Source organism: Clavelina lepadiformis, chromosome 3 (assembly GCF_947623445.1).
Source record: "Clavelina lepadiformis chromosome 3, kaClaLepa1.1, whole genome shotgun sequence".
Classification (NCBI taxonomy): Eukaryota; Metazoa; Chordata; class Ascidiacea; order Aplousobranchia; family Clavelinidae; genus Clavelina; species Clavelina lepadiformis.
Genome location: NC_135242.1, coordinates 5836953 through 5861331, shown reverse-complemented (window position 1 = coordinate 5861331; position 24379 = coordinate 5836953). Strand labels below are relative to the sequence as shown.

The 24379-nt window shown below is 36.7% G+C and overlaps 2 protein-coding genes across 7 annotated transcripts in view; one reads left to right on the top strand and one right to left on the bottom strand.

Moving 5' to 3' along the window:
• Positions 1-9910, bottom strand: part of LOC143449795 (uncharacterized) — a 35772-nt gene extending 25862 nt beyond the window's left edge. The window contains exons 1-18 of the mRNA XM_076950124.1: positions 9601-9910; positions 5408-5455; positions 5137-5187; positions 4009-4059; positions 3876-3926; positions 3743-3793; positions 3610-3660; positions 3477-3527; positions 3344-3394; positions 3211-3261; positions 2945-2995; positions 2812-2862; positions 2681-2731; positions 2548-2598; positions 2415-2465; positions 2283-2333; positions 2151-2201; positions 2019-2069 (exon numbers count right to left, since the gene is read on the bottom strand). Of these exons, the coding sequence (XP_076806239.1) occupies positions 2019-2069; positions 2151-2201; positions 2283-2333; positions 2415-2465; positions 2548-2598; positions 2681-2731; positions 2812-2862; positions 2945-2995; positions 3211-3261; positions 3344-3394; positions 3477-3527; positions 3610-3660; positions 3743-3793; positions 3876-3926; positions 4009-4059; positions 5137-5187; positions 5408-5455; positions 9601-9664 (928 nt within the window). The 5' untranslated portion in view covers positions 9665-9910. The remainder of the gene's footprint in view (positions 1-2018; positions 2070-2150; positions 2202-2282; positions 2334-2414; positions 2466-2547; positions 2599-2680; positions 2732-2811; positions 2863-2944; positions 2996-3210; positions 3262-3343; positions 3395-3476; positions 3528-3609; positions 3661-3742; positions 3794-3875; positions 3927-4008; positions 4060-5136; positions 5188-5407; positions 5456-9600) is intronic.
• Positions 9911-13904: 3994 nt separating this feature from the next.
• The window catches only part of LOC143450511 (uncharacterized), a 34913-nt gene continuing 24438 nt past the window's right edge, over positions 13905-24379 (top strand). For all 6 annotated transcript variants that reach the window (XM_076951089.1, XM_076951085.1, XM_076951088.1 and 3 more), the window contains exons 1-5: positions 13905-14041; positions 23282-23347; positions 23479-23529; positions 23956-24006; positions 24132-24194. In XM_076951089.1, the coding sequence (XP_076807204.1) occupies positions 13984-14041; positions 23282-23347; positions 23479-23529; positions 23956-24006; positions 24132-24194 (289 nt within the window). In that variant the 5' untranslated portion in view covers positions 13905-13983. The remainder of the gene's footprint in view (positions 14042-23281; positions 23348-23478; positions 23530-23955; positions 24007-24131; positions 24195-24379) is intronic.

The following is a 24379-nucleotide window of genomic DNA, read 5'->3' as shown; positions in this document are numbered from 1 at the left end:
ATCGAAAGACACTTTATCGAACGACAGTTAATCGAGCCGACAGTTGATCGAACGACACTTTATCGAAACGACAGCTGATCGAAAGACACTTTATCGAACCGACAGTTAATCAAAACGACAGTTGATCGAACGACACTTTATCGAACCGACAGTTCAAGCAAGATTTTTGCGTGTTTCTCAAACATTGAAACAATGAGCCATTGTGATGTGCGGTCTTTGTAATGGTGTGCATTAATGATTGTGATGTATATATCATAAAGTTGACGATTTATATTTTATATCTATATTTTATATTTGTATCATAAAGTGTTCGATTTCGCATGGCGGCCGGCCCGCCCACATATTAATAAGATATCACAAAAATACGCACGAGAATTACTAAGTACGAGATTGTCTGTACAGTAGACTAGACTAGTCATTATAGATACAAAGAGTAAGGAATTGAAGGCAAAATAGACTTTAGACTTTGACTCTAGACGTAACAATAGACTTTGAAATGGCAGCATATAATGCTCTTTCTTCCAGCTTCCCTCGGGCAGAAATTCTCGGCTGCCTTTTCCATTTTGGCCAATGTAGCTTCCGGAAAATTCAGGCTCTCTCTCTGCAGCGGTGGTTCAATGAAGATGCAGAGCACGCCCTTCGCATAAAATGCTTCCAGGCACTGGCATTCGTTCCGCCCGACGACGTTGTACAACGGTTCGAGGACTTCCTGGCCACGTTCAGTGACGACGATGAGCAGCACTTGTCTGAATACATTGACTATTTTGAAACTACTTGGATTGGACGATTGTGTCGCAGGAATCGTCGTCAACCTCTATTTCCTATCCGGTGTTGGAATGTTTTCCACCGGGTTCAAGATGACCTTCCAAGAACGAATAATAGCATTGAAGGATGGCACAATGCGTTCAGCAAGCGTGTCTCATTATCCCATCCGACGCTTCGAAGACTCGTCAAAAAAATTAAGCGGGAACAAGGTTCCAACGAAATGTTAATTGAGCAATTGAGTGCTGGAATCGATGGCCCACCTCGGAAGAAGCGCTACGACGCTGTCAACCAACGGCTGAAGAGCATAGTTGAAAATTATGACTCAACAAATATGGACATAAAAAGTTATCTTCGAGCAATTGCACACAACTTGTGATTAAATGAATGCGATTGAAATGTGCACTTCGTCAGTTGTCGTGCTTTTAACAGTGCATGTTGTCAGTTCTTTTAATAAATTGTCGTTCTTTTAACAGTGCATATCGTCAGTTGTTTCAATAAATTGTGGATCTTTTAACCCTATCCTAACCAGGCTCGCGAGTTTACTAAAAAAACTAGGTGTGGCCAACCCCGCACACACATTTGCAATCGTTAATTACTAGAAACCTATGCGTCGTAGACGATGAGATTATTACAGGTTAGTAGAAACATCATCTGGCTTCCTGTATACATCATAATTGTAAAACTAAAGAAAGTGAATTTAGTGTAAATTAGGTATTTCTAAAAGTGACACATTTCTATAAATTCTTCTTGTTACGCCGCGCCCCCGCTGTGAAAAGAGAACGAAAAAGAATAGTTAGTCAAGTTATTGGTGCGTAAATGAGTAATACGTTTCAATGCGGAGAGAGAGCAAAATTATATAAATATCACAATATCTCAAAAATTACAAAATCTAACTTTATCAAACAAACATGGACAGATAGCTGAACATCACAATGACCCATTGTTTCAATGTTTGAGAAACACGCAAAAATCTTGCTTGAACTGTCGGTTCGATAAAGTGTCGTTCGATCAACTGTCGTTTTGATTAACTGTCGGTTCGATAAAGTGTCGTTTGATCAACTTTCGGTTCGATAAAGTGTCTTTCGATCAACTGTCGTTTCGATCAGGTGTCGTTTCGATCAGGTGTCGTTCGATTAAGTGTCTTTCGATAAAGTGTCGTTCGATTAAGTGTCGTTCGATAAAGTGTCTTTCGATAAGGTGTCGGGTCACGAAAAATACACTTTTTAGTGAATAATAAATTTGTAAGCATTTACCTGGTGAGTCAGAGGGAACTTGATCAGTTTGAGTTAAACTTGTAGTCAAATCTGAATGCAAACCATGATATTAGGAAATAATTTGAAATTAAAAATACACATTTAGTGATTAATAAAGTTGTAAGCATTAACCTGGTGAGTCAGTGGGAATTTGGTCAGTTTGAGCTAAACCTGTAGTCAAATCTGAATGCAAAGCATGACATTAGAAAAAATTTGAGATTAAAAATACACTTTTTAGTGATTAATAAAGTTGTAAGCATTTACCTGGTGAGTCAGAGGGAACTTGATCAGTTTGGGTTAAACCTGTAGTCAAATCTGAATGCAAAGCATGACATTCGGGAATAATTTGAGATTAAAAATACACATTTAGTGATTAATAAAGTTGTAAGCATTTACCTGGTGAGTCAGTGGGAATTTGGTCAGTTTGAGCTAAACTTGTAGTCAAATCTGAATGCAAAGCATGATATTAAGAAATCATTTGAGATTAAAAATACACTTTTTAGTGATTAATAAAGTTGTAAGCATTTACCTGATGAATTAGAAGGACTTTGATCAGGTTGGGTTAAACCTGTAGTCAAATCTGAATGCAAAGCATGATATTAAGAAAAAATTTGAGATTAAAAATGCACTTTTTAGTGATTAATAAAGTTGTAAGCATTTACCTGGTGAGTCAGTGGGAACTTGATCAGTTTGGGTTAAACCTGTAGTCAAATCTGAATGCAAAGCATGATATTAAGAAAAAATTTGACATTAAAAATACACTTTAGTGATTAATAAAGTTGTAAGCATTTACCTGGTGAGTCAGAGGCAACTTGATCAGTTTGGGTTAAACCTGTAGTCAAATCTGAATGCAAAGCATGATATTAAGAAATAATTTGAGATTAAAAATACACTTTTTAGTGATTAATAAAGTTGTAAGCATTTACCTGGTGAGTCAGAGGGAACTTGGTCAGTTTGGGTTAAACCTGTAGTCAAATCTGAATGCAAAGCATGACATTAGGAAATAATTTGAGATTAAAAATACACTTTTCAGTGATTAATAAAGTTGTAAGCATTTATCTGATGAATTAGAAGGACTTTGATCAGTTTGGGTTAAACCTGTAGTCAAATCTGAATGCAAAGCATGATATTAAGAAAAAGTTTGAGAATAAAAATACACTTTTTAGTGATTAATAAAGTTGTAAGCATTTACCTGGTGGGTCAGAGGGAACTTGATCAGTTTGGGTTAAACCTGTAGTCAAATCTGAATGCAAAGCATGATATTAGGAAATAATTTGAGATTAAAAATACACTTTTTAGTGATTAATAAAGTTGTAAGCATTTACCTGGTGAGTCAGAGGGAACTTGATCAGTTTGGGTTAAACCTGTAGTCAAATCTGAATGCAAAGCATGATATTAAGAAATCATTTGAGATTAAAAATACACTTTTTAGTGATTAATAAAGTTGTAAGCATTTACCTGATGAGTCAGAGGGGACTTGATCAGTTTGGGTTAAACCTGTAGTCAAATCTGAATGCAAAGCATGATATTAAGAAAAAATTTGAGATTAAAAATACACTTTTTAGTGATTAATAAAGTTGTAAGCATTTACCTGGTGAGTCAGAGGGAACTTGATCAGTTTGGGTTAAACCTGTAGTCAAATCTGAATGCAAAGCATGATATTAGGAAAAAATTTGACATTAAAAATGCACTCTTTAGTGGTTAATAAAGTTGTAAGCATTTACCTGGTGAGTCAGAGGGAACTTGATCAGTTAGGGTTAAACCTGTAGTCAAATCTGAATGCAAAGCATGATATTAGGAAAAAATTTGACATTAAAAATGCACTCTTTAGTGATTAATAAAGTTGTAAGCATTTACCTGGTGAGTCAGAGGGAACTTGATCAGTTTGAGCTAAACCTGTAGTCAAATCTGAATGCAAAGCATGATATTAAGAAAAAATTTGAGATTAAAAATACACTTTTCAATGAATAATAAAGTTGTAAGCATTTACCTGGTGGGTCGGAAGTACCTTGGTCAGTTTGAGCTAAGCCAGTAGTTACATCTGAATAAATAGAATGACATTAAGGTGAAATCTTTGGTTTAAAACCAAACTTTTGAAAATTTGATAAAGTTGTGAGGATTTGCAAACATTATGTATATGCTAATATGGTAGATACAACAAATTTCTGAACGATGATTCTGGTCATGGTAGTTTGTTTTTGGTTTGTTTGAGAAACTTTGACATATCAATTTGCATGTTCCTAGTCAGCAAAAAGTAATTTGGTCTGAGTAAACAGGGGTTTGTCAGTTGCATGTACCTCTTTTTTTAGCTCAAATGAGACCACAACATTTTATATCTTTATGATGCTACTAAAATTCTTATTCAACACAATGTTTGATGTTGTGGGTTGCATTTCACTTCAATAGTCTATAAAAATTTGTGGGTTGTTCCGTTAGATGCTTGTCACACATTGCTGAAAACAACACATAGGTTACCCAGTTGCTGATAATAGTGATATTTTGCTCTTGCCCGGGGTGCTATGAAGAATGCTTTAGGTCATGGCCACCATCAGGCAACCATCTAAACCAAATCTTTTCTTGCACAGAACAAACTTAAACTTTTTATTTGTTCAAATTTGATAACACTTGCCTAGACAGGAATCATAAAATTTATGTGATATTTGTGAAACAAAAATTTAAATTTCTTTTTATCTGGTGACTTAGAAGTGACATTATTAATTGTTGAGGGAATGTAGTTACATTTAGATCAGGGCTGCACTTTGAGCACAAACGCTTTTATGAGCTTCAACTAGTCTGGCAATTAGGTTTGATGTAATTGAGCCTGATTGTGTGAAACGATTGGCGGTTAGTCCAATAAAGTTTCCCAGTTTGAAATGTTAAAGAGTGAATAAATAAATAGTATGGCCGATTTGACAAAATAATGGCTGATAAGCCAAGGCTTTTCAATCGGAACTTTTGAGCACAATGTTTTGCAGCCTGCCAAAGTACAAGAATAGTGTAATATGGTCTATACAGTTAAAACTTTGACCACAGCTAACTTAGACACATACAATAAAACTAAAGAGTTTTTTTAAATTAAAAATGCAAATTGAATGTCTATTATGTTTTAAGAATTTACCTGGCAACTTTGAAGTGAAATTATCATATCTTGATGAAAATGTAGTCACATCTAGACACATACCATAAATAAAGGTGATGTTTGTAATATATACGTACACTTTTTACTCTAATAAAATTTTAAGTTCATACACTGTGAATCGGAAATATTACTATTAATTTCTGATTTAAATATACTTGTAGTCATGTCTAAACATATCATATATAATATTGTTATCCTACTAAACTTCGTAACATTAAGAATGATATGTGAAAAAGGTTTAAGCAATTACCTGGTGAATTGGAAGTAACATTATAATCTGATGGAAACGTTGTCACATCTGCAAATATAATGGCACAAATTAAACACAATCTGAACAAATAATTTCAATGCTTTTTGTTTTGCTCAAGGCTTCACTTTAAATGCATAATAGTTGCTTTATTGTTTTCTATTTTTGTGACACTGAGCTGTATCAGAGAAAAATAGAATGTGCTATTAAAAGTTAATGATGTACTGTACTGCACTGTTTATGCCAACTCCACTGCAAGTGATATTAATCTATTGAAATGTATTGGTTTCAAACATATCACTGCTAACTACTGCATTGGATTTGGTTAGAATAATATTGACCATATAACCATCCAGTTCCCGAGTTTTCATTAAAATATTATTAAACTGCATCAGTGCTACAATACAAATTAATATACTCACCTTATCTTTCAAGTCTGTGTGTTTTATTAACTATACCTTTCCCATCTAATGCGTATATAGCATACATGTCAATTTCACACATGTTTAAGATCTAGAGTTTACAATTTTAGAGGATCTTATAATGCTTTTATTAAAGTAATTATTGTTGGTGTCCTCCTAATGGCTGTTATCCGTTAAAGGACCGACAGTGATGAGTGATGACCAACCAAGTGTAATTCATTAAAAAATATTAATCAGAAATGAAGTGGAGAAAATTTTTTATTATCAACTTCAAAGTGAAATTGAGACTTAAATAAAAACTTTTACAGTATTTTAATAGGCTACCTCAATCAGGAAATCACCTTAAGATGACTTTGTATTTTTTCGTTGACTTGAAAAAATAATACATTTGTTAAGGAGAATTAAATTTTGTCAGAGACATAGTTTTTTGAAGTCATTAAGTCACCAATATAAATTATTATGTGGTTACTTAATGTAACTTCATTGTAAAAATATTATGTAGTATTTCTGCATTTTATCTAGAAACAGTGACACAGTGTACATACTGTGGTAGCTTATAGTACACTGAAAACGTCGTATTTCAATTTTTAAATGTAGTAACCCAAAACCAAGACGTTTTCAGTTACATTACATTAAAAAACAAATGTGTCTGTTGAAGAAGAGTAAGGCAACCACATGTGTGTCCGAATAAAGCAATGTAATCTATTCAAAGAGTAACCTATACATAAAAATTACATAGGCACTAAATAACATCAAATGAAACTAAATTTCAGAAATGTTTGCAGTTCTAGATTTTTCATTCACATTTGTGTCCATGTAAAATTGAACAAAAATAAAAAGTAAAAATTTTATAGCTAGCTTCAATTTTGCCATTAGATTATCAACCAAAACCATCAATTTGAATAGCTATGAAGAAAAGCAAACGAATGTAGCGGCCTGGGTGACATTTTTAATACCATTAGGCTACGCGTTTTTGTATGTAGATATTTTCAATATAACATCTAAAACTTATAGTGTTAAACTACAAAGCAAAGTACTGTAAAAAGAAATCAGTGTATAACATGACTGTCTACTTAGCTTTATTGACAACCATTAAACGTTCCATATTAATGGGGCTACATTAATCATCAGGACATTCAAATCTCTATTGTTTGACCGAGTACTGATATCAACCAACATAATTGAGCACATTTATTTCAAAATGGTTTCAAAAACAGATATGTTATTTCACCAAAAATCTTTATGACTTTTTTTGTATAATACTTGTTCACAAGATTTAATAATGAAAATTAAAAGGAATTTTAGGAGCAAGGTGTTTGAAGTCATGGCTTATACTAAGAATCAATACAGGAATCAATACCGCAAAAAATTTTTATTATTCAAGTGATTGAAAACACCAAGTTTTTGAGAGGACAAGCTCAATAATGTACATATAAGCAACCTCTCATTTTCACCTGATTAAAGAGTACAAAGTACATAGCTATGTGATGCATCATTAATACCATAATGTATTGATCGAAGCTTGATTTATTACTAAAAATAATAGAAACTATCTGTTTCATTAAAACATATCGTAAAAGTGCTAGACATTGCAAAAAAGGTCATAAAACACTGAAGTGTTGATACAAACATAAAGTTAGAGATATCCATTCAAGCTATCACAAACTTGAAATGTTACTGGGCTTGTAATTTACCTCAAAACAAAAGACAACAGGTAAATAATAAAAGCCTTCATTTAAAAGCCCTTTGTATCTTTAACAAAATTGAAGAGAGGGAGAGGTTAACTGACCATAGTTTCCATAACGCGAAGAATAATATGTTAAGACAAAAGCTTGTGAAAAGAACTATAACCCTGGGAGTACGCCAAGTATAACTAAAAATGAAGATGTCTCCAACATAAAAGTGTAGTAATCTTGTTTTGTTTGTAACTTTGTTACCTCTTTGACAATAGATAATTTTACACTCTCAAACGTCATGCGAAAATCAATACAATCGTTATCTCGTTTTTTTTTTAACCGTATAGAGCTGCAAAGCGCAAAACGTTTGGCAACTAACAATGTTGATTTTTTAACGTTGATTTCTTTAATGTAAACTTTTCATCCCACATGCAGTTGTTAATGGAACTCAAAACTTAAAAATGCAATTGACATTCTGGAATGAAAATAACAGAAGCTGCTTAGGAGAGATACCTGTTCCGCTGTTCACTTACGTTAAACATGGCTGGTTGTTACAGGTTATAACCTATGAAGGACGTTGTCGGCTCTGTAGCGGAGTGGTAAGATCGCTGGCTTGTGTGTGTTGGTGTTGCCAGTGATGTTGGTAATACATGAGCTGATGTTATGCCCAGTATGCTTGGTGTGGTCAAAGAAGACTAGAAGAGCAGGAAGGTTGCAAAAAGTTTTGGCACAAGCTCCAGACAACACGGTTGCGCAAAATGTTAATATATTGCTACCGGTTCAACTTCAATTTGTTACGTTAATTGTATCAAAGAGATGTAATTAACGACTTGTTGTAAAATTAACAATTTGGGTTTTATTTTTCTCAAATCACAATGTTTGTTTTTGTTTGTTCTCAATGTCTTTGTTTTCGAAAGAGAATTTTTTTGTCAAAGTATATCATAAAGCAAATCTTTGTTGGGGGCTCATTTTCAAAGAGTCGGTATTTGTTTTACGCTATTATTAATATTTCTACTCTACCGGTACATCAAGTTATTTAAAATCAGCAATGGGTTCCGCTATCGTTTCTTTCCCGTGCTTGCTAAGTCTGGCCCCTAATTTATTATTAAATTATTTGCTTAACCGGAAAGATCCAAATTATCTTTTTTTCTTCCGTAATCTTTCAAGAACATTGCAAAAGGCGCAAAGGAAATAATTTACATTTTATATTTCTACTGACGTAATTCCGCTGTATATAACCGATTCATAATGCCGTAATAACCAAATTTTTATTACGTTATGGCCTTTTAGAAGGTTTACAAAACCAGGAACAATCGCTTTCTGGTCCTTTTATACGAATTTTGGGTAAACATTGAAAGGAACTGGATCTTAAAGTTTAAGGAGGTTGACATATAGAATAGATAAGATAAACATGGCAAAGGAGACAGCGTATCTTTTGCAAACAAAGATAAACCAAACCAAGTATTCCACTGTCATTTATTAAAAATTCTTTTTTCACGAGCGTAATGACGCATTCACAAATAATCCTAAGGTTGTTATACATGAAAACAGTGGTTCAATTTTTATGTGACGATGGGGTATGCTTTCATATCGCCGAAACTTGGAATGGACACCAAGTCAATTGATAGGAAGTAAGGAGAAAACTTGCTCATGCTTTGTTCAATGGCATTCCAACTATGGCACCGTTGGGTATGGAACTCGGGTCACATTTTCCAGAGACAACCTGCTTAAATGACCTCCAGCGAGTCGACGTACACAACTGCACTTGCATACCAATTGGAAAGCAATAAACAGCAAAATTTCAGATGATTTAGTGCAGCATATTTTTAAATTATACTTTTTTGTCGTATCTCATGCCATGTGCCGTGTCATTTAACATATGCTTGAACCACAATTTTAAGAATGTCTCACTAGATCACATCATGTAGTGATAGTATTTGTTCTTGTAATAGTATACGCTCATAGTATACGGTAGTATACGCTTATGTACTGGTACAGTATATGAAAACGAATAAAAAAAACGTTGGTTCGAACAGATCCTGCGTAATCAACGTTATGTTCAAAGCTATTTTTATCACAAATTTGTAAAATTTCTCACCTTGACCAAGAGCTGTCAGAATGTAAAATGCTGCTGCAATAATCCAAAACGGTGTACTCCACATCACGAGCAGTGGCTATGTCGCGTTATCCGAGTTACTGATGCTGTATTTTGAAGTTTTTTGATGAAAGTATAAATCAAATTCAACAACGATCCACCTGGATATTTTATATATAAAATTCCGATAAATGACTATTGGCTAAATTTAAAAGCGCAATTTCTTGTCTGGTCTTAGCCTATTTTCTTTATTGAGCTTCGCCACTGTACGATGATAGGCATTGAGCACGCGTATTCTTTCCACAAGCTAATTTTTTTTCGTTCACAAATTTTTATAAAATTTTAGACGATATCCTTAAATTTTTTTTACAAAATATATTTCATACATTTAATGAGTCTTTTCTAATAAATATATAAAGTATAATTAGTAAAGTATAGCCTTATGAACGTGTGATGAAAACACCTTCTATACAAAGCGATTGTCGTCATCTGACAACTGGCAAACAACCTTTACGTTATTAAAAGACGTTTTGCTCTCAAAGTAAAACGGTAGTCCTACACGATTGTAACTATACATTCGATAATAACTAAAGTATGTGTGGTCATTAAAAATACGACTTCTTTTTGGTTCTATATTTGGCATTCGACCTCTGTGCATCTTCCCACCACATTTTTTGTACCAAACACATTTTTGCAGTCACTTCTCGTATTAATCAATTAAATTAATACTTAATTAACAATCGTATGTTGTTAATTGCATGTAATGCTTTATTGATCCTTTTATTTTTCGTTGATTACGTAAACCTGCTTGATCGAGTTTTTTTTTAATTACTGTAACATATACAGGTAACTTAAAATAAAAATAGGCTTTCAATTTTTCCATAAACAAAGCTTTAATTTGAGGGCTTGAACTAACTATTAGACACTGAACGAAGCTCTGTTATAGCTAAAAGGAGAACGGCAATGAATGAGTAAAGTTATAATTTTATATGACGTACCGGTTATGATTAAATTTTTTTCTTTTTTGGATCTAGCTATGTTGTTTCGCATGACTTACATGGGAGATCCGGTTAGGCTTCTTCTATCAGTTCGATTTTTCACAAGTTAATCTTCAGGACCTCTGGTACTTTTACGATATCACAATTTATTTACGTATATTTAATGATATGGAATGTTGATAAGACTTTTGTGTTCAAGTGTGGATCGCTGCCGATAACGACGTCGAAGAATAAAAGCTATTAAACTTTCATAGACGTGTTAGTTAAATCTTAGAAATAGCCAAGCAGGCTTGTAAGGGGCACACTTTATAAAATATTCCAGAAATTAAAACGAACTGAATCGTAAAGCTTTTGTTGACTTTGTGTTATTTACTCTTCTAAGTTGCACACCGTGACTCAATGGCTGTCGATTTTGCTCCTATAACGGCACTTGCGAGTCGTCGTACCGTACAGTGTGTATACCTATATATTAATGAATGTCCACGTTTAATTCTGTTGTCAGTTTTTTTGTTTAGAGATTTATCGTAATGCTAAATGGTCGTATTGTCTTTAGTGCATATACACTTATGTTGCATTGTTTTACGAGAATTAGACTACATATAACTTGTACAAAAACAATTATATATGCAATATACTCTACCTACAGCCCCGTGTTAACGCATTGTGACTGCAATGCACAATGTTGCATTTCTTGTGTGAACTCGGTTATTTTAATTGCCATTAATCAACTCATGCAACCATGGCTAATTTTGCTTACGCGTATAATTTATTTTATTTTATATCGCATATTACTCAAGCAAACTATTAAAATATCACTATTAATTAATCGAAAGCGCGTGCTTAAGAAAAGTTGAGAATTTCGGTTTTCCAGGCCATGGCTGCAATGCACTTACCTGCGTAAATATTCTGGAACACATAACATTTTTAGTGCTATAAAGCTTCGTTGAAAAACCTGATTAACCGGGGACATACTTGACACTCGTAACTTATTTGACTCCGTAAAATTTTTACCTTGGCTATACGGCCTTGGTTAAGCTTTACCAAACTAAGTTTTTATCACAGTATGTTTAGTTGATCGATGGCTTAACTTTATCCATATCAGTGTGCGTAAACGAAAAGTCGATATTTAATAAAAGAATAATTTGTACGCATTTCTAACGTAGTAACGTTTTATTATCGTTGATTAGCCTATATTTAGTTTTGGTTTTATGGAGATAATTGAATTTGCAAACTTTGATAGCACATAGGTTATGTCTGAGCCTATTAGTCCGCATAATACTGTCCTTTATGGGGCCGTCAAAAATTCCACTATAGGGGAAGGGAATATTTTCGATAAAGAAAAAGCAGGTCTCATAGCAAAATGTTTAATATTTTACATATCGTATAGATCGGTGTTTCAACAAAATAGACAGGTTGTAGCAGATTAAGACGAGGGCTGTTGAGGCTGCAGCCCCAAACTCACTGACAAAATAGATCCCCCGGAATTGGTCTGCCTGTATAAGAAATAACCATCTTTATTACAAACATCTGTAGGTACATGTTTTTGTCATGTGTAATTGTAGCCTATATGAAATCAGTAGCTGTATGAAATTGTGGCAAGCCGTAATCATATTCCTGTGTCAAACGAGGTGACTGTTTTTTGCAATCATTGACATGATGTGATATATAAAATCTTTTTTAATTCATATTCCATTCGCAACCCAACAGGGAATTGTTCCGTGACCTTGGAACTATATGTAGGCTGCTATACTACAAGTAGGGTTACCACAACTACGACCTGAATACAACTACAGTATCTACTACAAAAACAACTTTTTCAAATGAATATCGCAAATAAAATTCAAATTGTTTTAAAATATTTGGATTGTTTTTACAAAACTTTGTCTCAAGCAAAAATGGATAATTGACTGCTGATTTCTTTGATTCTACTTAGGTTACTTTGACAGGCCCCCAGATACCTTTTAGTCCCTTCCCCATCATTCTGTTTTAGGCCTACATTTGCTTTTGTTTACAGGCTAATCAAAATATCATGCGAAGGCATAATCCGAGAACGTAGCTCTCATTGTGTTTGTTAATAATAGAAATCTCATTGCAAGTATTTAAACAGTTGCTGGTAACAGGACAATTAGATTTTAAGCCCATTGCAAAAAAACAACATAAACGGTATCACGTGCTGACGAGCACTCAGCTCACGTTTGGTGCATTGTGAGTTACAATACGTCATCCGGCATAGGTTTACCCAACTGTAGGCAATAAGTGTATAACCTCTCGTTTTTGGAGACGTAATGTCTGTTTCTTCTTCTCTATAATAACAAAGTGTTTTAGATGCCGATGTAATTCGAAATCAGTCTTCAGTGGCATTGCCTACTTGTTATGTATTAAACCATAGCCCGAAATAACAGCAGAAGAATAAAACCTTGTAATATTATCTCACTGTCTGATCCGTGTCATAGACTACATTTTGTTTGTAAACAAAGGTAATCAAAAGAGGTTAGTTTTATTGGTACAGCGAAAGGCCGACGCACATGACACAACAAAAAAAGTTTAGATAAAACAAGCTGTCTTTTTAGAGTATAAGCCCACTGTATATATATAAAATAATAAAGTAGTTTGTAAAGTATATCATATGTATATATATACACATACAACAGAGCATATGGTGGTACGGTTGCATCCTTTTTGTTCGTCATGGATAAGGGAAAGAAAATCAACGTTTATGGGTCATCGCTAACGTTGATCGTGCGTCTTTGTTTTTATTTTGCATGTAAATAACCTGAACTTTTTCAGGCAGTAACACAAGAAGGTTGTTTTTCTTTCTCAATTCTTCCTGATAATTACCTTACACGTAAACTAATTCTTCGGCACAACGGCGTTAATTAACGAAAGGGGAATTAAATTTTAATTTGCTCTTTGTATAAAGAATTCTTTGTTGCTCTAATATACGTTACTTTCACCTATTCAGTATAGACATGTATAGACAGGTCTGCGCTTTTGGTACGAAGGTGGTATCCAAAGTATTGGCATAATAGAACCTATAGCCTTGCTATAGTATAATCACTGACAGCCAGTTACAACGATAGTTCAATTACTGCTTACTTTCAAGTATGAGAAGTTCGCTGTAGAGTGAGTGCTATCGGTTGTAGGGGCTAAGCTCTAAGGTTTCTACAAGAATTGTAACGAGCAGATTATATTTGGGTAGCTATATTTTCAGTTCCATTAACTTGAAAGAATATTCGAACGCATTCAATTATGCGATTGAGGTCAACATGAATGTTGACAGCTGCATAAACTACCATATTCTGCAGGAACAATTTGGAAAAATTTTTCGTTTCTGTCCCTTTAATGTAAATTATTAAGTGATAAAGTGGTGTCCCTTAAGAAAGCTAAAATGTTTTTAGCAAGATTTATGATTGCAGCATGCGTTGTTCTGGTGATACGTGCAGACGGTAAGCATTTTATTCGTTACTTGTTAGAAAAATTTGTTTCGTATTTAAATAAAAAATATTTCGGTTTAATGCGGTTACATTCAGGAATGTTTTAAACATTGGTATTTTGTGCAACCTTCAGACGTTTCCACCACCCACGGATTAGCTACTTAATCAACAATCTACACATATGTGATCCGTGATCCTCTTTGCGTTAATTATAATCCAACCGATAATTCTAAATTCTGTATCAGAATACCCGAAACCACGTACAGGCTACTGTGCCAGGTTAAGTTTCATGACAATGCGGCCGGTGATAGAATTCACCTTAGCAGGTTCAATGACAAAGGAAATCCGAAATTTTCATTTTGGTTTTGCTTCATTTTACTATATCAAGTCTGAATGTACAGGCTACTCGTTTATTATATTACTATACAGCTTCCAGCACCATCTGTTTTGAACGCAAGAAAAGTTACTTTTTATGGTGCTTTCGTTTGTGTCGTACGTGGCTATGAAGTAATCATCTTTACACCTTTTCTATACAACGGACTTGATTTTGAAAACTTCCGGTGATCTTTATAGCACTCACGCGTTTACCACATGACAGTTAAAAGGGATTTTAACCGTTATTGGTTATTCCTTTGTATTTCAAGTTTAACGTGTTATTTTTGGGCGCGTTCCAACGCCGCCGTCACGCGTCATTTAGATGTTGATGTTGATGCTTGCGGTCTTACACGGTTGGAAAACCTTGTAGTGTAGCAGCCTGTATGCTGTTGAACTTATAGTTGTTCAAAGTTTTTTCTCATTTTATGGCCCAAAATAGTCTGCTGAAAAAATTTGCAAAATTTTTTCAATGTATGTTACGTACTATATACGTAGCCTACTCATTGCCTCCAGACTCCTGGTTGTTGACCGAAACAATGCCAACAAAAAGGAAATCCACCTCATTCATTACTAAGAAATGAAACCACATATAAGCAATACAGTATTTTACATTTCTACACGAATTTTTTCGAAATATGCTAAAAATAATTTTTATGATTTATATAGATATTCGATAAAATTAAAAATTATTTTTTCAGTAATTGTGTTTTTACAAACAAGTTTTGAACATGATCAAGGATCATTTTTGTGATGTTGATCAAGGATCATTTTTGTGATGTTGCTCGACTGCGTACATTGAATCAATAAAAGCCAAGGCTGCTGGGCGTTTAGCTATATTGTGTTTTCATTTGTGACGTAAAGCCATAGTGCAGTTATCACCTTTCCTTTTCAATTCACCGGGCTTTATTTTTAAAACTTCCATTGTTGTTTAGCGCTCTCGCGTCTACCGGCGACGACGATTGGTACATGTTTTTCAACCGTTATTGCTTTATATCTGTGTCATAACCTTGAAACTCAAACACTAAATTCGAGCAACTTAGGCTTTATTAAAAACAGAATTGAACAGACCTAAAACAAATAGAATCAGTTAGGCGAAACGTGACAGTTATATAACATTTATATATGTGAACTTATACTATTAAGCAGCCGACCCACCGACACTGCGCTTGCTACTGAAATGACGTTCTACAGTTCTATTTAAGGCGGCGAAGCAATTAAGGCGTGAGGCAAGGCGTAAATAAAGGAATGTTAATACATTGGAATGTCACCACATTCTCCCCCGGTTAAATAATTATTAAGTATTAATAATAATAAGTAATTACAATGTTTGAAAAAACTACAAAGTCCATTCGCCATATCTTTGTGGAGGTCTTCTCTCTCTCGTGGAGCGCCGCGGGGTTTGTGAATCAGCCTCCACGGAAGACGTTTCCTGGTCTCCATCGTTTCGAATGTCAGTTTCTGTTCGCACACCGTCACCAGTGCCTGTAGGCAAACGTAATTCCGGTTGACGTAACGGTTGAGTGACATCCGACGCTGTGGCTTCCTCAATGTCATCGTCAGCCGGGTTTGCTTGTGGGCAAGGTGCAAGGTCGGAAGTCGACACCGTACTCTCCCCTCCATTTGGATATTTAACTCGTGCGAAGGTGGGGTTCACCATCATTAATTCGACAGGATCGCAGACGGGATCGCCCTCGTTTCGCACAAATCGACGCAGCAGCACGGTTCCTTGGTTCAGCAACCACGTAGGCATCGAGCTTCCCAGAGTCGCCCGTCTTGGAAAAGAACATTCTTTCATGTGGGGTTTCATTACACGTTCCCAATGTTCTTCTGAGGTTTTGTAGGAGGACAAGAGGAGTGTTATAGTTCTCCAAATCGTTTGATTGGCTCTTTCGCATTGCGAGTTACCTTGAGGATGATACGGAGTAGAATAACTTGTCGCAATTCCTCGAGCCATTAAGAAATCTTTAAGTTCCCGACTCATGAAGCTGGATCCTCGATCACTATGTATGTATGCCGGAAAACCAAACAAGCAGAAGAGGTCGGAGAGACAATCGATAACTGTGTCTGAAGACATATTCTTGCAAGGATAAACAAAAGGATAACGACTAAATTCATCAAGAATTACTAATAGATATGGCTTCGTCCCTTTAACGGGTCCTTTGAAGTCCGTACTCAAACGTTCCCATGGGTGAGTAGCTTTGATGAGTGTCTCAGGCGGTCTTTTAAAAAAGCGGGGTTTAACCTCGGCGCAAACACGACAGGACTTACAAGCGGTTCTTGCTTCCACGCTAGTGTATGGAAGGTTTCGAACACGGATGAAATGATAGAGTCGAGCGTAGCCTGGATGTCCGAGGGAATCATGAAGCGATGACAAGTCTTTTAGGGAATCCACCGTGGCACAAACTCTTGAAAGGGCGTCGGGGACAACATTTTCCTTCCCTGGCCTGTGGCGAATTTCATAGTGGAAAGGACTCATTTCTAGACGCTACATCAGTATTTTGTTGTTTTTGATTTTTCCTTTGTTGGTTTTACTGAACATAAAGGAAACCGACCGTTGGTCCGTTACCAATGTAAAGGTTCTCCCTTTTAGGTAATGGGCCCATTTACGGACCGCTTCTATGATAGCAGTAGCTTCTTTCTCAATAGAAGGATAACGTCGTTCACATTTACTGAACGTCCGAGACATAAACGCCACTGGGCGCCCTCCTTGTGACAAAGTAGCTGCAACGGCGTAGTCGGATGCATCGCACTCAACCTCGAACGGCAGATCATCTTCAGAGATACTACTGAGACTAGCTTTAACAATTTCTTCTTTTAACTCAGCAAAAGCATTTGACGCCTTAGCGTTCAAAGGGAAATCGGTAGCCTTAAAAAGAGGGCCAGCTTTTCCGGAAAAATTCTCGATCCATTTGGAATAGTATGCAAACATGCCACAAATTCTTTTAAGTTCCCGGGGGGATTTCGGTGGAGGCATGTCAAGTAGCGGGCGGAGTCTTTCGGGGTCCGGCTTTACTTGATTGTGGGATATCTGGTACCCAAGCAGGTTTATGGTTTGCTGACGCAGTTTTGACTTCTCTTCGTTGAAAGTTAATCCAGTAAGCTTCGCGGCATTTAGTAAAGCTTCTAAATTTTGATCGTGTTCTTCTATCGTCGCGTCAGTAACTGTTACGTCGTCCAAATATGCAAATACCTTTTTTAGCTTATGACGTCGGATGAAATCGTCAATCACTCTTTGAAAAGCGGCCACACCGTTTGTAACACCAAAGGGAAGTCTTTTGTACTGATACAGGCAACCCAAAGCTTCAAACGCAGTGAATGGGCGTTCCTCCGCTCGAATCGGTACCTGGTGGTAGGCCGACCGTAGATCGAGTGAGCTATAGTATCTGTCCTTTCCAACCTTGTTGACAATGTCCTCGATGCGTGGAAGCGGATAAGCATCGAGCAAAGTGAAGCGATTGACAGTTTGCGAGTAGTCGACCACCAAACGACATTTTTCTCGGTTTCGCACCACTAGTAATTGAGCTCTCCAAGGCGATTTCGACGGCTCAATGATGTCTTCGGAAATTAATCTTTTAATTTCGGCTTTTATGAAGGTGGAGTCTTCCCTCGAGTAGGAACGCGTGCGAGAAGCGACAGGGTAGTAATCCTTTTGCATAAATTCGAACAAGTTGGGTGGGTCAACATCGGCTGCCGCTACCGCAAAAACCTTTTCCGAAGCAGCAGACACTACAAGAGGATTTTCAGCTCCACCAAATTCGAAAGTAACAGCCTCATGTCTTTGTAGAAACTTCTGCCCCAAGATAATATCGGCACAAGAGTTATACATTACGTCCAGCACAACGTTAGAGTAGCTCCGGCCAAGCAGTTGAATGGCTGCTTTAACCTGACCTTGTGTTTCCAACTGCAGTTCAGTGGAAGCCAAGGTTATATCACTCACTTTTCCTTCCGGTTTTAAATTGATGTTTTCAGCTAAAGAGCTATCGATAAAATTTTCTGAAGCGCCGGAGTCTAACAAGGCTTTAACGAGTCGGCCTTCAATGACAACGTTGACGACTGTACGTTGGAGGCAGCCGGGAGCACCTGCCAGAAATGAGGTCCCAGATGTTTTAGCGGCGATGGCAGAATACCGTTCTGGTAGTTCACTTGATTCCTTGGATTGCTTAGAAGTTTGTAGAAAAGAGCGATTACTGCGGCAGACATTTGAGAAATGGCCTCTTTTTCCGCAATTACGACATTCTCGATCACGGGCGGGACAACAATTACGACTATGTAGCGCACCGCCACAGTAGAAGCAAGTCTTCTGAGTCCTCAATTCACGCACTTTCGGAGCGACAGCTAGTGATCCTCCAGTTTGTAATGTGCTTTCTCTCGGTGTCAAAGCGGGCAACGTTGATTGGGCCGAAGCCACCAGGCGAGGGTCGGTACTGACAGAGCCCATTGAGCTCGGTTGCAATTGAGCTCGCTCTAAGTTATCGGCTAAATCGGCCGCTCGCTGTAGGTTGATATCATCTATCTCCAACAGGCGTTGACGTACGAGCGAAGAACTCACGCCATTAATGAAAGAGTCCCGTATAAGTTCGTCGCGGTACTTACTCGCTGTGACTGCTTCAAAAGTACAATCCTTAGCAAGTATCTTAAGGGCACGAAGGTACTCCAGGACATTTTCCCCGTGGTTTTGCTGCCGACTGACCAGTAGATGTCGAGCGCAGACATTATTTCTTGGTCTAACGTACAACTCTTTCAGAAGAGTTACAATACTCTCGTAGCTATCACCTTCTTCTACGTAGGAGAAAACTTCGGGCAAAAGACAGCTTCGAACAACTCTTGTTTTGTCTATAGCGGGCGATTGCGTAGGGCGTAGCTCTTCCAGTGTAGCAATGTAGTCTTCGACCGTCTGTAACCAATACTTGAAAACTTTAGGAGCGTCGACGGTATCCGGGCTAACCGTGAGATCTTTCGGTCGAAGTAAGAGCTTGTCCATGACCTGTTCGTCTTATACTGTTTTTAATAAATTGTCATAACCTTGAAACTCAAACACTAAATTCGAGCAACTTAGGCTTTATTAAAAACAGAATTGAACAGACCTAAAACAAATAGAATCAGTTAGGCGAAACGTGACAGCTATATAACATTTATATATGTGAACTTATACTATTAAGCAGCCGACCCACCGACACTGCGCTTGCTACTGAAATGACGTTCTACAGTTCTATTTAAGGCGGTGAAGCAATTAAGGCGTGAGGCAAGGCGTAAATAAAGGAATGTTAATACATTGGAATGTCACCACAATCTGAATTTAATTTATTGTCACGTCGCCGTTACTTATCATTCAGATGTTGAGGCTCACGATCCCACAAGGTCCCAACTTTTATAATTTAAGATTCTTCAATTTTTTAATTAGTAGGCTATGCAATTCGAAAAACACAAGCTCTTCTTTCTTATACCTAAGCATTTAATCAAAAAATTCTAGGGTATTTTAAACTTTTTTTGGTCCATTTTTTGGAACTATGAACAAATGCTTTTTTTAGGTCACCATTAAGTTTGGATGTGATATCTGTATTCTGTACATGCGTTGTAGTATGGCGAAGGTTAAGACTGGTGTTGCGTTGTGCGGTTGTTGACTCCTGCCTCAGAAGGTTGCTGCTTCAGTTGTCTGTTACCTTCGCTCATATATTAAATGAAAAGAACACGACCTTCTTAATTCAAAACTTTACTCGAACTGATGTCCTGCCCGCAGACAGTGCAAAACAAATGGGTGGTAAACAAACGTACAGTGCGGGAATCAACACGTGCTGGGAGCATCCCGAGGGCGCCAACCAGCGACAAATTAAAAAGCCCGATAACGGCCGCTACAGTAGAACGATTTGACGCGTTTTGTGATATTTTTGCCGCAATATTCTTCCAACTACAATTGCTTGAAGTTATAAGTAGGTGTTGGTTATTGGTACCAAGTAAGAACCAGTGTGTTGACTTTGCGGTGCTTGGAAGTTTAGGACTCCGTGATCAAGCAACTGAGCAAGCTGTGCGTTCTTCTCAGTTATCACAAGCGTACTTTCGTTGAACACCCAGACTGCTAAAAACCAACTATTGTCGTGCTGCAATACTCCAGCGCTATTCTGTCGAATACGAGCACGCAAAAATATATATACACAATTGACAAATACCAGACGTACCATTGTACAATCAGTTCAAACTGTAACCGTACTTAAAGCCTTTATGTCCAAGTGGTAGTAACAAGTTTACCGCGTGGTGGCGATGTGGCCGCAACAACTTCAAGGCCAATTGAGAAATAAGAAAGAAATTTCACGAGCCGGAGCGCTAGTTTTCAAGTTTAGGAAACAATGTTGAGCAAAACAGTCGAGATTTTAAGGGATAATAACGAAAAATAAATAAATAAATATAGTTGCCTACCGTAAGTATAATAAACTGATTCCTAATAAAACGGCTTTGATTTCTTTTCAAAAGGAAGGTGTCCTTCCTATGCAGACCTACGTATACTTCGTACGTACAGCACACCAATAATATAAAACTGAAGACTCACAAAGGTAAAACATGTATTGCCGTTAGTATATTTAATAACAAACACAACCGTCCGATTGGAATAGTGCGGAAACACAACATAAATAAAGGCCTTGATGTTACACGACCTTCAGGTACGGTAGGCAAACAAATAATGCAGAATAATTGTGGTAACAAATATCCTAGTGGCGTTTTAACATTTGTATATGTGGTGTGGGTGTGTAGCGCTCGTTAACGCTACAGTATAGTAACAAAGTAAAACACAGTACATTAACAATAGCGTAAATGAACGTAGTAAGCGAACGGCAGGGACACAGAAGTACAAGTCTCTCCCAGCAGATTGCAGTCGGCAGTGAGCAACAAACCAAATTAGGCTACTGACACAGTAATACGAATTTCTTCCACGCTAAAGTTGATGCATAACCGTTTAAGTATACGGCAATCGAATGCATTTAGGTTTACTACAAGACAAAACAAGTATCTAATTAAGTGTATATATACCCGATACTTTCTTGGGACAAGCAGAATGCCAAAAATAATATGTTTGCTAATCATTTATGGGGCTGCAATTAGCAATAGACACACTTGGTGCAGCTTCTTCGTTAGTAGGAAGCAGTGAGTGCGTATTGGAAGAGTCATTGGGGTCTTCTTTTTCCTCTTCCCAATCATTTGATTCCTGTTGTCATTCTGCGTAGATACTGTTGTCCGATGTCCGCTGGAGTATTCCACCATTGATGAATTGGAGTTTGCCTTGTCCAATTGAACTTCTGCGAATAACGGATGATATTTGTATTGGACATTCGATTTTGCTTGCACGGGATATCTCGCTAAAGCAATCACTATTTACCAGTGGATGCAACACTTCAGTTGGGCGTACAAATTGCAAGTTTGATCGCATTCCATACAATAATATATTACGTTCACACTGACAATTACCACGTGGGTTATATACCGAATAAAATACATAGCACATAAATACCTCTTTCGACAAAGAAATGATTAGTTTATCATTAGCCTATACGAAAAATTTAGCATTGTCACTGTGCACGATAACAGAAAAACCATGTACGCGACACAGTGACTTTAAATTAACAAACGAATACCTAGTATCGACACATGGGTTAATGAAAGGAAATCGCGAGTAACCTACTCGTCTGCAACTGTTTAAAAAAGTATCTTGTTTTGTTTTTGAGGATATTGGTTGTATAAGGTCAATACTACACCGTTCGAATGACTGAGTTGATTTGACCAAATGCGATTCAGGGGCTTACAAAGGCGGTGTTTTACTCATAAAAAACTGTATAACTACTCGTTACACTTCTCACATTATTAAACAAGTAAAGTGAGTTCTTCATTTTGACACGAATAAAATGGTACATTTTGGTCACGGCAGAATGACACGAGCGAGCATAAATAGTAACCTATGTAACGCAGACCAACTAGTGCTTGCGCAGTAAACTTAAGATAACGCGTCAGGTATGGCATTTAAGTTGCTTTGACGATAAGTGATATCGTACCTACTGTAGAACTGCAGATTGAGCAAGTTCAATTCTTCATCGCTTTATTTTCTTATTTTTAACTTTTCCAAACTTCGGTCAAACATAAATGCATCAGACTTGTGATCAGGATGAAGCGTTTCCCTGGTAGAAAATTCGACCATTTCCGGACAGCCTCCATTATGGATGCGACGTTAGTGTAACCATGTTTGCTTTCGTTAGGAGTTCGAGAATAAAAACGCTGCTGGTTGGCGGCATTAATGTAAACTCCACGATATTGGGACGTTAGACCCATGACGGCCCTGGGCTCGCAATAAATGCGGCGAAATCGTGTTCCATGTTCGATACCCAGTGGCGCTAAGGTGGTAATGCGCTTGGGCAAAGCATTAATGCCGCTTGCTTCTGTTCAAAGGACTCGGTGGACAGTTCTAAATTCTCACAGTTCGATATACAAATCAAAATAACAAGATAAAACTTTGCGACAATCGGAGCTCGCACAAAGGTTAGCTCTGGAACTGGAGCTCGAGCGGTAAGGAATCTTCGCCGGGTTTCCTCAGTCCGATGATGAAAACTATCCGAATCTAGTATACAAGTGCAAAACCAGATGTTGTCATAATTTGAGTGACTGGGGTTTAGTATACAACGACAATCTGTGGTTGTGCACTTGTATGCTAAACCCGATTGTCGTACCATACTAAACAAACACGACATACCCTTTTCGCCCAAGGATAATCAGCAAACGTCCATTTCTTTAATGCCCGAAGCAAATTGGGCACGGCTCCGGTATTCTAAAATCATTTTTCTTTTTTACTTAATTTATTTTTATTACTTGGTGTTATCGTAGTTTTTATCATAATTTCAGATTTGTCGTCGACTGCAATTGCTGCGACTGAAGTTGAGGAATTTTCTTATTCAATAAGCTCTACAGGTTTGTTGTGTGACGTCAATTTAATATAATAACTATTTAGTATAAAACTATTTTGTTATTAAGATTTACTACAATACAAGTTTAATCCTGTTGCATTTTATTTCAATTACATTACGTTAAATTGTTTTAAGGTGAATCCGCAATAGTTTCTTCAACAACAGAAAATACATCAAATGCAACAGGTAATCTGTCCATATTAACAATGCATTTTCATTAGGTATTATTCATATCAGTAAAAATGCTATCTAAAATTAAGTTAGTATACTGGTATATAAAGTCATTTTCTTTTTATACTGTAAACTTATGATTGCAAGTTGTCCAGAATTTTACAGCATGTAGTAGTTACTATATGAACTTATGCATTGTTAATAGCTTCGTCTTAGCAAGTCTATTATTATTGATTAATATTATCATGTGCTGTATTTCATTTCAAATCCACAATGACCAACATTTAATCCAGCAGAACTTGAGTAGAATTCTTCACTAAGTTTTACGTGTAGATAGTTTTCTTTGATTGGCTTTCATTAAAGTAAATAGTATCGCATTGTTAAGTTGATTTGGACCGAATTCATTTTAATTTTACAACACTTTGTCATAATTGTATTTAGCTATCGCAACAGTGTCACCTTCCGATGCAGAAGTCTCAGCTTCCTCAGCCGGTAATATATGCACAAATACATTCCTGTAACTTATTATTTTATTTTGCAAATGCAGCTTTGACTTTTTACATTGCAGTTACTATTAATTTATCCTTTATGTTAAAACATTATGTTTTTGTTTACAGAGCCACCATCAACTACATTTATTGCAGAAGTATCTGCACAGACTTCTGCACTGAATTCTTCAGGTAAGCTTAGTTTCTGTTGACGTTTATAGTAAATAAATTTCATTACATATATGACTATGGATTGAATCAGGGGCTACCAAACTATGGCCTGCAAGATTAGTTTATCTGGCGGCCTGACTCTGCCACAAGTTGGCTTATTGTATTTTAACTAAGTGAACATAATGGGAATTCAGCCCGCGATCATC